General features: G+C 43.8%; 1 protein-coding gene and 1 pseudogene across 1 annotated transcript; both read left to right on the forward strand.

Moving 5' to 3' along the window:
• Positions 1-102: 102 nt before the first annotated feature.
• On the forward strand, positions 103-13,149 carry Exosc1 (exosome component 1). The gene is made up of 8 exons (XM_057777505.1): positions 103-162; positions 250-365; positions 2,437-2,511; positions 6,571-6,659; positions 10,008-10,041; positions 11,666-11,716; positions 11,961-12,045; positions 12,634-13,149. The coding sequence occupies exons 1-8, from the start codon at positions 132-134 to the stop codon at positions 12,738-12,740; spliced, it is 588 nt and encodes a 195-aa protein (XP_057633488.1). The 5' UTR covers positions 103-131; the 3' UTR covers positions 12,741-13,149.
• Positions 8,647-8,744, forward strand: LOC130880876 (U6 spliceosomal RNA; annotated as a pseudogene).
• Positions 13,150-15,829: the final 2,680 nt, after the last annotated feature.

Raw genomic sequence — 15,829 nt, forward strand, 5'->3', positions numbered from 1 at the left:
AGTCCGGCCTTACTCTCGCCTCAGCGAGGTCAAAAGTACCAATTGCCGCACGTGTTACTGAGGAGCCGCTCCTCTAGCTGACCAATGAACACTTGGCTTCGTTTTCATCCGGGTTTTGGACAGGGACAAGCATGGCACCACCTGTGAGGTACTGCATCCCTGGTAAGTGAGCGATCTCCGCAAGCAGTCCCATGCTGCGTGACAACCAGCCTCTGGGTGCCCGTGGCTGATGCGGCATTTCTTCTGCAGGCGAACGTCTGTGTAACTTGGAGGAAGGCAGCCCCGGGAGCGGCACCTACACCCGGCACGGCTACATCTTTTCGTCGCTGGCGGGCTGCTTGACGAAGACCAGCGAGAATGGCGCGGTAAATGAAGCGGTTACCCAAGCGCGCGTTCCCCCTCAGGCTGCCATTGAATTCTGGTCCTTGTGCACAGGCACTGCGGACGCGGGCTTGGGTGACAGCGGGATGCTTTGGTCTCTCGATTTCTCCCAGCTATGATTTCAACGCTTTGCCAAAGCACAGCCTCTGCACACCGGTTATGTTATCTGGCTTGGTTGTGGCTGCGCTCGCAGAAGGACTTGGAGGGGAGGGAGAGGACATGCAAAATGAGAGTAGCCCAGCCAGCAGAGAGCTTCCCGGTCGTGCCTCTCCCTTAAACCTTGAAATGACTCTACTGTCCCCACCTCCGTGACATCAGTGTAATGCTGGCGATTTTCAGTGTCCTAATGCTCTAAGCTTTCCCCTGCCTCGAAGCCTATGCACGTGCGGCCTATCTGGAACATAACTCAACCCCGTAACTCTAACCTCTTTTAAATGACCTCGATAGTTAGTCTTTGTTTGTTTGGTTTTTCCAGAGAAGCCCTTCTGGATCCACTAATTGAAAAAAAAAATGGGATTTTGGTGGGAGTAGGATTGTTATACGCAAGAATCTTCCTCCAGAGCGCTTGTTTAAATACGTTACTCTTGCTTACATTTACCTCGCTAAGATTCTTGCCTATCTAGACTTCCAAGTGTAACCATGCATGGTGGTACACGACTGTATTCCCAGCTACAAACAGGCACAGATAAAGAAGTGGTTGACAAATGTAAGGCAATAAAAAATTAAGAATTAAAACCTTAGGCTGGACTTAGCAGTACAATGCTTGGGTAGCATGCCAAGCTTGGAACCAGAGATCCAAACTCCAGCTCTGCTTGAAAACAAACAAAACAAAACAAACAAAAAAACTAAAAAGAATCAGAACTCTTTAGGGACTCGCTAAACCTAAACTTCAAGCTTTGAGTTTTTGCTTATTTGTAAAAACAGGTTCCAGTCAATTGGTTTTGGAAATAAACCTAAATGTCTGTTTATTCACTACATAGATTTCTCTTGCTCACTTTCACATGTCCTGCACAGTGCTGCCTTGTCTACTGGGGATATAGTCCCGAGAAAAATACACTTATCTTTGCTGCTGAAGAGGCACAGGCACAAATCTAAACAAATGTTCAAATGTGTGTTGCTTGGGAATTGGATGTCTTCAAAAGGATTGCACAGTACAGTGAGACCATGTAACAGCTTTATGGCCGTGATTCTCGATAGAGAAATAATGAAACATCTGAAGGATAAGTAGAGGTGGAGGAGTGGAAAGAACATGGTTCTGACCGGGCAGTCACGCCTTTCTTCCCAACACTCAGGAGGCAGAGGCAGGCTGATCTCTGGGTTTGAGAGTTCCAGGACAGCCAGGGCTACTCAGAGAAACCCTGTCTCGAAAAAAAAAAAAAATGCAATTATGACATAAAGAATGAGCTAAACAATTTGAAATGGAAAGAAATTACTAAAACAGGAAAACAAAAGCACAGAGTAAGAGAAGTGCTGCTTTTTTTTTTTCAAAGACAAGATTCCATTACATCAATTGCCATTAGATGGGATAAAACAAGAATTATCATTCTATAACATTTAATTTTAAATCCTATCTTTTTCAGATTTAAAAAAAAAAAAGCAGCTGGGCAGTGGTGGTACACGCCTTTAATCCCAGCACTCTGGAGGCGTGTGGACCTCTGTGAGTTCAAGGCCAACCTGGTCTACAGAGCGAGTTCCAGGACAGGCTCCAAAGCATGCAGAGAATCCTTGTCTCAAAAAACAAACAAACAAATAAAAGCAGACTAAGTTTGGAGGAGTCAAGATAGCCATAATTATAAGCAATATGATTATATATCAAGAAACCACAAGAGCATCTTCAAAAATTTAGTACTAATCAGAGATGTTCCTATTAAATCTGGCAGCCTAATTTTAATGGTCTTTTATACTCTTTCTTTCCTTTTTTTTTTTTTTTAAATTTTCTAAAATTAGTAATATCCTCTGCTATGGACTACAAATGTACCTTTAGTCTACCCAATTCTGCATTATTCTCTAACCACTGTAATCTTTACCCAACATCAACTTTTACTCTCTTTATAGCTTCCTGTGGTGTCTGTGATGAGAGAAACAGAGTCCCAGCTACTTCCAGATGTAGGGGCTGTTGTTACCTGTAAGGTGAGCTGATCCTAACCTTGCACTTAGGCCAAAATTCTACACCTGCTGTGTTCTACTACTTAATACAGTAGTCGCTGGCTATATGGGGGCTGTTTAAGTTTATAAGTGTTAAAAGTTGATTTTCAGGGATGGACATGGTGGCTCACGGTTTTAAGAGGCAGAGGCAGGTGGATACTTGAGGCCAGCCTGGTCTACAGATGGAGTTCCAGGACAGGTCAGCCAGGGCTACAAACAGAAACCCTGTTTCAAAATAAAAAAAAAAGAAAGAGAAAAATTCATTTTCAGTCAGGCATGATAATTCATATCTGTAGTCTCAGTATTTGGGAAACTGGACAGGAGTATGGAGTATAACCTTTGTCATACTCCACAGAAGTTCAAGACCAGAGTAGGTTGCAGAGTAAGACCCTGCGCCCCAGCCCCAACACTAGCTGCATTTTAAGTATTCAGTAACAGGGCTGGAGAAATGGCTCAGTGGTTAAGAGCACTGACTGCTCTTCCAGAGGTCCTGAGTTCAATTCCCAGCAACCACATGGTGGCTCACAGCCATCTATAATGAGACCCAGTGCCCCCTTCTGGCATTCAAGCACACATGGAAGGAATGCTGTACACATAATAAGTAAATAAATAAATCTTTTTTAAAAAAGTTGTGATTAAATGAGAGGTTTTTTTTTTTTTTTTTTTTTTAAAGTATTCAGTAGCAAACTGTGGTTAGTGTCTGCCGTATTTGTTGGCACATGAATTATGGGGTGTATGAGGAAGTGATGGAACCCGGGGCCTTAAAGGACATTCTCAATTCTGGGAGCTTTTTTCTTATCATTGTATGTGTATAGGTATTTTGTCTGCAGTGTGCATGCCTGGTGCTGCAGAAGCGAGAAGGGGGTGCTGCGTCCCCTGGGACTGGAGGGACAGATGATTGTGAGCTGTCATGTGGGTGTTAGGAATTGGATCCAGGTCCTCTAGAAGAGCAGCCAGTGCTCTTAACTGCTCAGCTACCTGTCCAGCCCCAGGAAATGACATTTCTGTCATCACAGAAAGTGTTACCGGCAGGGCAGTAAAGCTCTAATGTTGCTTGAGAAACTGGGGATCTCAAAGCAAAGCTGGCTACATGGTAATACTCTGTCCAAAGAAGGGGTGGAGGGAAGACAGACAGAGTGGCACTCAAGAGGCAGAGGCAGGCATATCTTTGTGAGTTCAGGTCCAGCCTGGTCTACATAATGAGTGCCAGAAGAGCCAGGGCTACATAGTAAGGCCCTGTCTTAAAAAAAAAAAAAGGGAGGATGGAGGGAGAGTTGGTCGGTCAGTGAGAGGACTTACCAAGCAAATCACTTCACATGCAAGCCTGCTGACCATGTAAATGTGGATCCAGGTGAAAACCCATTCCACCAAGTTGTCTGGCCAGTTTTGATAAGCTTACCACATGCTGGAATCACCTGGAAAAAAGGAACCTCAATTGAGGAATTGCCTCCATCAGCTTGGCCTATCTGGGGGACATTTTCTTGATTGCTGTTTAATATGGGAGGGTACAGACCGTGTGGGCAATGCCACCACTAGGTGGGTGATCTGGGTTGAATAAGAAAACAGACTGGGAAAGCCATGGAGAGTCAGTAAGCAGCTTTCCTCCTGGCCTCTAGTTCAGTTCCTGCCTCCAGGTTCCTGCCTTGAGTGCCTTGAGTTTCTGCCTTAGCTTTCCCTGGTTACGGTCTGTAACCGGAAGCCTTACTCCCCAGATTGCTTTTGGTCTTGGTGTATTTATCACAGTAACAGAGAGCAGACGGGAACAGACCAGCACACGTACACTGTAGAACGTGAGCTTGCACTCATTTCTCCCAGCACACACGTAATAATGATGATGGTGATGAGGATAATGAAGATTTTCTAAAAAGTAAGAAAGACTCGCTTTATTTATTTTGTGTAAAGAAAGTTTCCTGGGGCTGGAGAGATGGCTCAGAGGTTAAAGACGCTGACTATTCTTACAGAGGTCCTGAGTTCAAGTCCCAGCAACCACATGGTGGCTCACAACCGTCTACAATGAGATATGGTGCCCTCTTTTGGCATGCAGTCATACACAGGGGCAGCACATTGTATTGTATACATAATAAATAAAATCTTTAAAAAAAAAAAGAAAGTTTCACTGGACTCTGTTGGTCTGTAGATTTCCAGGATCCAGACAGATAAATTCACACATCTGGTGTTTTGTCTGGATTGTAGCTTACTTGGCAGATTGTTTACTTGGAGTACATGAGGTGCAGGGTTCTCAGCCCTTGGGTGCTGAATACATTGGGCATGGTGTACACCTGTAATTACCATGCTCAGGAGGTAGAGATGGGGGGGATCAAAAGTTCAGCCTTATCCTCTCCTACATAGTGAGTTAGAAGCCCGCCTAACCTCTGCCCTCTCAAAGAATTCACAGTTCTTCTCACAGAGCTGTTTCTGCTCATGTCTGGGAATAGGATGTCCTTTTTTCTTTTTCCTTGAGAGAAAGATTCATTCTGTAATCCTAATATCCGTGGAGTTAGCCCAGGGCTGACCTCAGACTTGGTAAGGCAATCCTCCTGTCTCCACCTCCAAAATGCTGGGATCATAGATATTTATACCACCTTGCCTGGAGTCATAAGATGCGGGGCTAAGAATTTATGTCTCTGTGTAGACTAGCTAAGTCTACAAATGAGCTCTGTCCTCAGCGCCAGCATGTTTGTCAGGAGGTGCAGGCTAATGCTCCATGTGTCCTGTGCCGATAGTGTTCGGTGTATTCCCCACCCGAATATACTCCATCCTCTACCAATTTTGTTTATAATTTATTTATAACTGTCTGTCATTCTCTTTCCCTCCCCTCGCCCAGATTTTATGGATCCCAAGTGGCCTCAGACTTGCAGTGTGACATAGGATGACTATTTATTGGTCCTCTTGTCTCCATCTCCTAAGTGCTGGGATCGCAGGTGTATGTCATCTCACACAGCATCATTCTTCTCTCTTTAGAACTGTTACAGGGAAAATTGTGTTATCCTGAAAATACCACGAAGGCACAATAATCTCAATGTGAGATTTTAGCTAAAATGTAGATTTAAGTGCCGTCCACAGACTTGTCTCTTAGTAAGGATGTTAAAGGTCTAGATTTGTTACCATACACTGTATATTATAGTAGGACTTAGTAGGCCTTTTGTTGTTATTGTTGTCTTATTAAATTTTGAGCCGATGGTTGTGGTTCACACCTTTAATCCCAGCACTCAGGAGGCAGAGGCAAGCAGATCTCTGTGAGTTCAAGGCCCGCCTGGTCTATAGAGCAAGTTCTAGGACAGCCCAGAGCTACACAGACAAACTTGGCCTCATTTTCCCCCCTCCCCCACTAAAAATGTTGTCTTGATAAGTCATTGAGGCTGCTATGTAGACCAAGCTGGTTTCAAGCTGTTGTAGCTAGGATTCTATTCTAGACATTCACCATCACACCACACCTAACTTGGGCTTGGACACTTTTTAAAATCAATACTATATATTCTCATTTGATTCCCACGTCTCTCTTAGACAGAGATCTTAAATTGGCTGGATAGATAGCTCTCAGGTTATGAGCACTTGCTGCTTCTCCAGACACCCACTTTGAGCAGTTCACAGTTCCCTATGACTCCAACTTCTGGGGGATGGGTGTAAGACCTCTGGCCTCCATGGGCACCTGCTCTCAGGTGCACGTATACACGAACACACATGCATATAATTTTTTGAAATGAAATAAAGGGCTGGAGAGATGGCTTGGTGGCTAAGAGCACTGGTTGCTCTTGCAGAGGACCTGGGTTTATTTCCCAGCACATGATAGTTCACAACCATCTATAACTCTAGTTCCAGGAGATCCAGTTCCCACCTTCTGACCTCTGGACACCAGGCACACATGTGGTGCACAGTTATACATGCAGGCAAAACACTCATTACATAAGATAAATTGAAAACAAATGCCTTTTATGTATTGAGTATGGTTACTTAAACTAAACCTATTAATTCCTGTTTCCTGCTCTAATTCTTGGAGTGACCAGCGGCTGATTCTCTGATGCTGAACCTTTCTCTGTTCCCTAGGTCTCTAGCATCAACTCACGTTTTGCCAAAGTACACATCTTGTATGTGGGTTCCACACCACTAAAAAATGCTTTTCGAGGAACTATCCGGTAAGATGTATTCTTGTAATTACATTTGCCTCAGCACCAGAAGTGAGGCAAGGGTAGTGGGGAATTCAGGAGCAATTACAGTTCTTTTTCCTGCCCACTTGAGTCTCTCCCTGTGCTTTGCTTTTTGCCCCACAGTATATCCAGAGAAAAAGTTATATGAGCTATAAGAAATGAAAACTGTTAATAATAAAAGAGGATTTTTAAGTAGAGCAAAAGGGGGAGCTAGTGATATATCTCAGTTGATGGAGAGGCCCTAGATTAGATCAAGAATAATATAATATAATATATAATATGGTGGTAATTCATGTATTTAATCCCAGCACCTGAAAGGCAGAGGCAGGCAAATCTCTGCGAGTTCGAGACCAGCCAGATCTATAGAATTAGTTCCAGGACAGGTTCCAAAGCTACACAGAGAAACCCTATCTTGACAAACAAACAAAAAGGAATGACATAATGTAGATGTGGTGGCCCTTGCATGTAATCACACCACTCAGAGATCAAGGCAACGGGGTGAGAAGTTCAAGAAAAGTGTTGACTATATAGCATGTCCAAGGCTAGCCTGGGCTTCATGAGGTCCTGTCTCAAAAAGGACTGAGGAAAGCTGTGGACTAGCAGTGTCAGGATAAGCCAAACCAAACAGTGTAGAAGCTCCTTAGGACGTGCCTTTGTTTTCTTTTTTCTTAATATTTTGTTTGGTGTCCGCGTGCTAACCCACAAACCACAACAGCGCACATGTAAAGGTCGGGACAACTTTGTGGAGTCGACTCTCTTCACCTTGAAGTGGGTTCCAGAATCTTAGCTTTCATCAGGCTTAAATGGCAGGCATCTTTAGCGCCTGAGCCATCTTGCCCACCCACTCCCCCCTACCCCCTGCAGGACAGGGTTTCTCGGTAGTTTTGGAGCCTATCCTGGTACTCACTTTGTACTGGCCTTGAACACACAGAGATCCACCTACCTCTGAGTCCCTGGGTGCTGGGATTAAAAGTGTGCATCACTACTGCCCAGCCTTCATTTTAATTTTTTATTTTAATATTTAGTCCTGGCTGGTTTTGAACTCAGAAATTTACCTGCCTCTGCTTCCCATGTGCTAGGATTAAGATATGCACTACAATATAATTCTTATTCTTTAATATTGATTGAAACCAAAGGTTGTAAGAAAAGTTTTGTGGAGAGGCTATAGAGATAGCTTAGTTAAGAGTACTTGTTGAGAGCAGGGCATCCAGCCTCAGCTCTGGTTCAGGTCCTGAGGTGGGGAAGGTGTGTTTGGCAAGAAAGATTCTGACCACCAGGTAAATTGTACTCAAGCAGCCCCAAATAGCTTTTTGTTTGTTTGTTTTTCAAGACAGACTTTCTCTGTGTGACAGTCCTGGCTGTCCTGGAACTCACTTTTATAGGCCAGGCTGGCCTCAAACTCACAAGAGATCTGCCTGCCTCTGCCTCCCGAGTGCTGGGATTAAAGGTGTGCACCACCACCACGCAACTCTATATTTGACTTTAAGAAATACGTATTTTAAGGAATGCGTCATGATCATTATGAAAGTCCCTATTATTCCCCTTTATGCTTCCCCAAATATACTTTCCCAACCCCTACATAACCTTATTCTAGGCATAAGCATTTTTGCAGGCTTAGCTAAGTATCAAGCCAGGCACATCCTGCTCCGGCAGCACTTATGTCGGCTGGCAGCTACTGCGGTTACAAAGTTAAAATAATAGACGTGGGCACAATGCTTTAAGGACAACAGTATTCAAACCCAAACGGTCCTTTCACCAGTATTCAAACCCAAACGGTCCTTTCACGTCTGCAAGATATGCTTTTTTTTTTTTTTTTTTTTTTTTTTTTTTTTTGGTTTTTTTCGAGACAGGGTTTCTCTGTGGTTTTGGAGCCTGTCCTGGAACTAACTCTTGTAGACCAGGCTGGTCTCGAACTCACAGAGATCCGCCTGCCTCTGCCTCCCGAGTGCTGGGATTAAAGGCGTGCGCCACCACCGCTCTCGCTTCGGCAGCACATATACTAAAATTGGAACGATACAGAGAAGATTAGCATGGCCCCTGTGCAAGATATGCTTTTATACAGTTCATTTTTCTAAAAGAGGGTCCCATGTCTCGATCTGTAAACGGCAGACTTGATAAGGCACGCTTCGCATCTCACTACACCATAGTTCTTCCACCAGTGGAAGAGCCTGTGTATGGTAAAAATGGATCTGTCCATCCATAGTTTACATCGCATTTCCCCCCATTGATTCTGTGTGTTTGGTGTCCAAGGCTCTTACTCTCAACAGTTGGCACTGTGTGTATCCCTGAGACTTTCCTCTCTGTGCATGCACACCCTACTCTCCTTTCCTGAACTGTGAGACACTGATGTTGTTCTGAGTGTTTTCACATATGTCTCGATTGAGTCAGAAACGTTCCCAGCACTAGGAGTTGTAGTTAGTAGTTCCAGATAAGAGATTTGAGAAGCATTCGCTCCCTAATGAAGCCTGGGGGAAAATATTTGAGAAAGAACAGAATTTCCTGGGGAAATTGTAGCTATGGCGCATGTGACTGACAAAGGAAAACTGAAAGCCTCCCAAAGTGTCACCAGTGTAATGAGAAAATAGAGCCCCAAGCTGCACGGATTTTGCAAATTCCAACCCTGTCTCATGGACTATGAGTCCTTGCCAAGTGAGAGTCCCTTTTCCACGGGCGCCTTGTCTGGAGGAAACCCGTTGGCCAAGTATGTGCTGATCCGAAACTAGGCTGCAGGCTACCAACCTTCCAGCACTCAGGAGGAAGAGGCAGGCAGATCTCTGTGGGTTTGAGGCCAGCCTGGCCTACAAAGCAAGTTCCAGGGCTGTTACACAGAGAAACCTTGCCTTTAAAAACCAAAAAAGGAGTACTTTTTGCTCTTCGAGTTACCCACTTGGTAACTCCAGTTCTAGGGGACCAAACATGCATGCTAAAAAATGAAAAAAAGGAAAAAGTTTGTGAGTAAAATGGTAAGTTGTTGTGTGACTTCACTGAAAAGAAACGATTATACAATTATTGTAGGATAGGTGAATTTTTATTTATTTATTTATTTATTTTAGACAAACATCCTGTAGTCGGTCTGTCCTTAAATTCCATATGTAGCCACAAATGACCTTGAATTTCTGATATACTTTTCCATTGTCAAAAGTTATCAATACTGTTGTTCTGTATTTTCCAAGAAAAGGTAAATGTTTTATTATGCATGTTAAAGATAGCTGGGGACCCAGTATGACCTATTCTATTTTATTATTTCCTAGGACTCAATGGGAAATTCTTTCCCAAGATAACTAATTTTTCTTTCTTTTTCTTTTCTTTTTTTTTTTTTCTTTCTTTTTTACATAGCAAGGAAGATATCCGAGCAACTGAAAAAGACAAGGTTGAAGATTGGTGGTTTGGGTGTTTGTTTTTGTGGGTTTTTTTCAGATTTTGTTATTGTTTTCCTATGATTCTAAGAATTTGCTTTAGCCAGGCAGTGGTGGCTCATCCCTTTAATCCCAGCACTTGGGAGGTAGAGGCAGGTGGATCTCTGTGAGTTCAAGGCCAGCCTGAAAAAAAAAAAGAATTTTGCTTTGATTAAAAAAAAAAAAGATTTTGCTTTGAAAAATATTATCCTCAAGACTGGATAAACGACTTGGACAGTTAAGAGCACTTGCTGTTTGTCCAGAGGAACCAAGTTCTGTCCCCAGCCCTCACTCATACACCCCTGTAATTCTAGCTTTAGGGGACCTGATACCTGTTCTGGCCTCCACAGGCACCTCCATGCATGTGGTACACATACATACATTTATGATGAATAAATCTAAATGATGGATGGGTGGGTGGATAATAGCCGGGAGTGGTAGCGTATGCTCATCTTTAACTCCAGCACTCAGGAGGCAGAGACAGGCAGACCTCTTGAGTTTGAGGCCAACCTAGGTTACATAATTAGTTCCAGCTATGCTGGGACTATAAAGTGAGACCATGTCTAACAAACAAGGAAGGAATTATTATCCCAGGGAATTTCAGAAATCCATAGGAATGTAGAGTGTAAGGACTTAACAGCATTTCTTGCTATAACATGAAATTCAAATCACTGTCCCTTCTTCCCGTACAAGATTTTCTCATTCAGTTGACCAAAGTGGTTAAGCTGTTATCAATAAAATTATTAGCCAACCATGACAGCACATGTCTTTAAAATTTCACTGCTGAGGAGGCAGAGGTACCCCTGTGTATTTAAAGGCTGGCCTGATCTACAGAACAGGTTAGCTAGGGCTACATAGGAAGACCCTCTCAAAAAAAAAAAAATAGTAAATGATTAAAGTACTAATTAGGCTAGGGAAATGGTCAGTGCCTGCTGGACGAGCATAAGGAAGGACCTGTGTTTAGATCCCTGGCCACTATGTAGAAAGTGAGTATAACCCAAGCACTAGGGTGGAGGATATGGAACAGGAGGCTCCCTAGAGTTGAGATTCATTCAGTAAGAGACCCTGGCTGAAAAAATTAATTGGAACCGAGCTTAGTAGTACACACCATTAATCCCAGCCCTTGAGTGGCAAAGGCAGGCAGATCTCTATAGTTCAAGATTAGCTTGGTCTACATAGAAAGTTAGGAAAGCCAGTGCTATAGAGAGACCATGTTGAAAAATGGAATAAGGTAGGGGGGCCACCAAGGAAGACACCAGGTCATCACCTCGACATAAATATACACCCTCATGCATGAATATATATGCTCCACATGTACAAACTTTATTATTGTGAGATAGGATCTTGCCCAGACTGCCTTTGAAGCTGGGTGTTTGCTCTTCAGTCTTCACAGACGATATACTACCTTTGTATGAGTCAGATTCCTAACCAAGTTACTAAATTCAAATTCTTTCATTTATATTATGATACTGAAACAATAAACATTTGAATTGACATAATGATGACACCTCCCCCCTGGGATTAGAAATGGGCCTGGCTCTACTTGGTGGTAGTATTTTATTAGACATAATTCACTTATTCTTGTTTGGTTTTTTGCAGGTTGAAATTTACAAGAGTTTCCGCCCAGGTGACATAGTTTTGGCCAAAGTTGTATCCTTTATTATAACACATTTCTGGTTTTTGTCAAAAGAAGAAATGGAACCAGGCTCAATGGCACTTAATGTAATCCTAGTACTTGGGAGATGAAGGCAACAGTGTTAATAGGGAAGGGAAGGGAAGGGAAGGGAAGGGAAGGGAAGGGAAGGGAAGGGAAGGGAAGGGAAGGGAAGGGAAGTGGCAGAAGGCGACAGCACGGAAAGCCTCTCGTTTTCCTTCACTGGCACTGTGTGACTAGATCTCCCTAGGTGACGCACAGTCCAATTACCTGCTGACCACTGCTGAAAATGAGTTAGGGGTAGTGGTAGCCCACAGTGAATCGGGTAAGTTGTTCTTGCTCCCAAGTCTTTCCCTGGGAACCATGGTTATCTAGGAAGCAACGGGGATACACATACTTACATTTGATATGGAAAACTATTTAATGTTATAGGTATCACATACCATGATGGGTCCCATAGAATTGTTAACACCCAGTGCTAAAGATTAGTTCAGTAGGAGAGCATTTCCTTTGTATTCATGCAGCCCTGGGTCCAGTCCCCAGCCTCACCTCACTACCACCCCCACCCCCAAGAAATCACAAGATAATGTCACCTAGTGGTGTAGCTGACTTAGTATGTGTGAGTACACACTGCTGTTTGCCCAGTGTTTAGGTCTTAGTTCTCAGAGCATGTCCCTGTTGTTGAACAACACATAGCTTGGTTTAGTAAGATTATAGTGATTATATGTCAGAATAGGTAAGTGCCCCCTTTTATCATGGAATAAATGAGGCTTCTTTTTCCCTTAAGTCTTTCATATGCTAAGTAAGCATTCTACAGCAGAGCCATGTCCTTGTGTCTAGCTGAAAAGAAAAGAGCCTCAGCAGAATCTCTGGGGTCACACCACCAACACCAGCTTTTATCTTTTCCTTGTAGGTGTCCAGATGGTTCCCATCAGCTGGTGTGAGATGCAGTGCCCCAAGACCCACACTAAAGAATTTCGGAAAGTGGCCAGGGTACAGCCTGAGTTCTTACAAACCTAAGCACACTTCCCCTCAAAGACGGAGCCACCTGTTTCCAAGAGTACCAGTATGAACAGAACATCAAGATGCCACAGTCTTTATTAAGGATTCTACAGTTACCTAGCAACAACCTCTTGAAAAATCTGCCAGAAATAAGTTTGTGTTGTAATGAGCACCCAAGGCCTATGCAGCTGAGACAGGAAGATTTTTAGTTCCCAAGTGTGAGTATAGCCTAGGCTATATAGTAAGACTCTTTCAACCAAAATATAAAACACTATTCTTGGGAAATAGTGATTTTTATTCTCTTGGCTGGTGTTTGCATTCAGCAAACAAAACCATGTAATATTGGAAATAGCTTATGCCTTCTTTATAAATATGTATATATGTATTTTGCTATGACTGGTGAAAAAAAAATGCTTTTCACTTGTTAGTGGTATAGTTTCTTTTGGGGGGTTATTGAGACAAGGTTTCTTTGTGAAACAGTCTTGACTATCCTGGAACTAGCTCTGTAGACCAGACTGGCCTCAAACTCACAGATACTCTCCTGCCTCTGCCTCCCAAGCATGCACCACCACTGCCCTGCCTGGTATAATTTCCATGTGTGTGTGTGTTATGAGAGCAGACCCAGCTCTTCATGTGGATGCTTGGGATTTGAACTCAGGTGCTCATGGTTGGATGACAGTTGCCCTTCCCTGTTAAGCCGTCTCTACAACCCCTGCTGTCACTATTTAAAAGGTGAACATGCAGTGAACGTTCTCATTGTTGTGTGTGTGCCTCTGGAGACCAGAAGAGTGCATTGGATCCCCTGGAACTGGATGGGAGCCCCCAAAGTATTCCTAATTACTGAGTCATCTCTCCAGCCGCCAATCTCTGTTTTGATTTTTGAGGCAAGATCTGACTACTTTATGTGACCAAGCTGGCCTCAGACTCAGAGATTTACCTGCCTCTCCCTCCTGAGTACTGGGATTAAAGACATACACCACCACACCCAGCTTCCAGTCTCAGTGTGTGTGTGTGTTGTGTTCCAAGTGCTTCATCCTAGGTGCCAGCCACTGGGTCATGCACTTTATCTAAACCCCTCAATAACATGGATAGTGAGAACTCTTGGGCATGTATGGTGATTAATTGCATGTAGCAATTCTGAAAATGTTTGGTGAGCATAGTGTCACTGTGACAGAGGCGTCCCAGGAACTGTTAAACTCTGCCCAGAGAGACATCACTGCCCCGTGAGATGGTCAGGGGAGGATCAGACAAGACCAAAGCAGCTGTGAAGACATTAGGTAAGGGTGAAGGTGCTCCATGCAGACAACACCCTAGCAAGTGCAGAACCGAAATCAAAGCTAAGTTTTGGGAGGAGGGAATACTAGCTCTGAATTAAACATGAAGAAACTGCACAGGGATGGCTCTTGCTGACATGTCCAGGACCCTGTAAACTCAGTGTGGACTTTGTCAGTGGCAGAGGTGAGGTCCGGGTTCAGGCCCACCTGGTCTTGTGATCTCCATAGTTGTTAACTTCCAGCTGATTAGTATGTTTTTAAAGAAATATTTAGAGTGTGTGTTTGCTGTGTGTTTAAGTGTAGGCACGAGTGTGGAGGTCAGAGGGCAGCTTTGGGGCATCAGTTCTGTCTTACCTAACCTTGGTTTTTGTTTTTGACCAGATGGCCTTTACTTTTTTTCTGACTGCATTATATGTGCACAAGTGTGTGCCATAGCACATATGACATAGCATGTGTGTGAGTCAAAGGCCAACCTGGTAGAGTCAGTTCTCTGCTTCTGTCTTTCTGTGGCTTCCAGAGGGCAAACTCAAACACCTCACTGCTGAGCTGTCTCACTGACCCCCACCTTGTTTGGGGTGAGGAGGTCCGTCTTTCTTGTTTCTGCTACATGTATGCTCTAGGCTAGCTAGCCCGCGAGCTTCCAGTTCTGTCTGTCCCCACTTCATCTTACTGGTGTTACGGATGCGTGCTCGGGTTCTAGGGATCAACCCAAGTCAGACTTATGTGGAAGTTCTTTTATTCGCTGAGCCTCTCTCCAGTCCATTTCTGTTTCCTTCATTCCTAGCTGTCCTAGAACTCGTTTTGTAGATCAGAGTGACCTCGAACTCACAGAGATCCTCTGCCTCCTGACTGCTGGGATTAAAGGTATGCGTGACACCACCATTTAAAAAAGAATAATAAGGGGCTGGAGAGATGGCTCAGTGGTTAAGAACACTGGCTGCTCTTCCAGCAGACCCACATGGCAGCTCACAGCTGTCTGTAACTCCAGTTCCAAGGAACCCACCACTCATGGTAAAACACCAATGAACATAAAATAAAAATCAGTAAAAAATAATAATAAATTGTTTATTTTATATATGTCATGTGAGAGTCATAGGTCAGCTTGGTAGTGGTCAGTTCTGTTTCTACCTGTGTCTCAGTCATCTAACTTGGGTTGTCAGTTTTGACCTTAAGCGCCTTTACCTGCTGAGCCATCTGACCCGCCCATTTATGCCCAATGTGGCACACTTGGAATTCTAACATTCAGGAGACCTAGGCAAAAAAACACAGGTTAAGGCCAATCTAGGCTACAACAGTAAAATCATTTCAAAAATAATATTTTTTAGTGAATTAACGATAAGGCCTGTCTTACAGTTTCTATTGCTGTGACAAAACGTCATGACCAAAAACGGGAGGAAAGAGCTGATTCAGCTTCCACTTCTGTATCCCTGATCATCATTGAAGTAAATCAAGACATGAACTCAGGGCAGGATCCTGGAGGCAGGAGCTGGTGCAGTGGTCATGGAGGGAAGGATGCTGCTTACTGGCTTGCTCATCATGGCCTGCTCAACCTGCTTTCTTAGAGAACCCGGAACCACCAGCCGAGGGATGGCCCTGCACATCCTTCATCAATCACTAATTAAGACAATGCTTACGTCTAGGTCTTATAGGGACATTTTTTTTCCAGTTGGGGTTTCCTCCTTTCAGATAACCTAGCTGTGTCAAGTTAGCGTGAAACTAGCCAGGACAGGACCACATGCAGTGTGTGTGGTGTGTTTGCTCTGCTGGGGCCCAAACTCGGCCCTCACACACGCTTAGCGCGTGCTTTGCTGCTGCTGGGCTTGATCCCACGCA

This window comes from Chionomys nivalis, chromosome 8 (assembly GCF_950005125.1).
Source record: "Chionomys nivalis chromosome 8, mChiNiv1.1, whole genome shotgun sequence".
Taxonomy (NCBI): Eukaryota; Metazoa; Chordata; class Mammalia; order Rodentia; family Cricetidae; genus Chionomys; species Chionomys nivalis.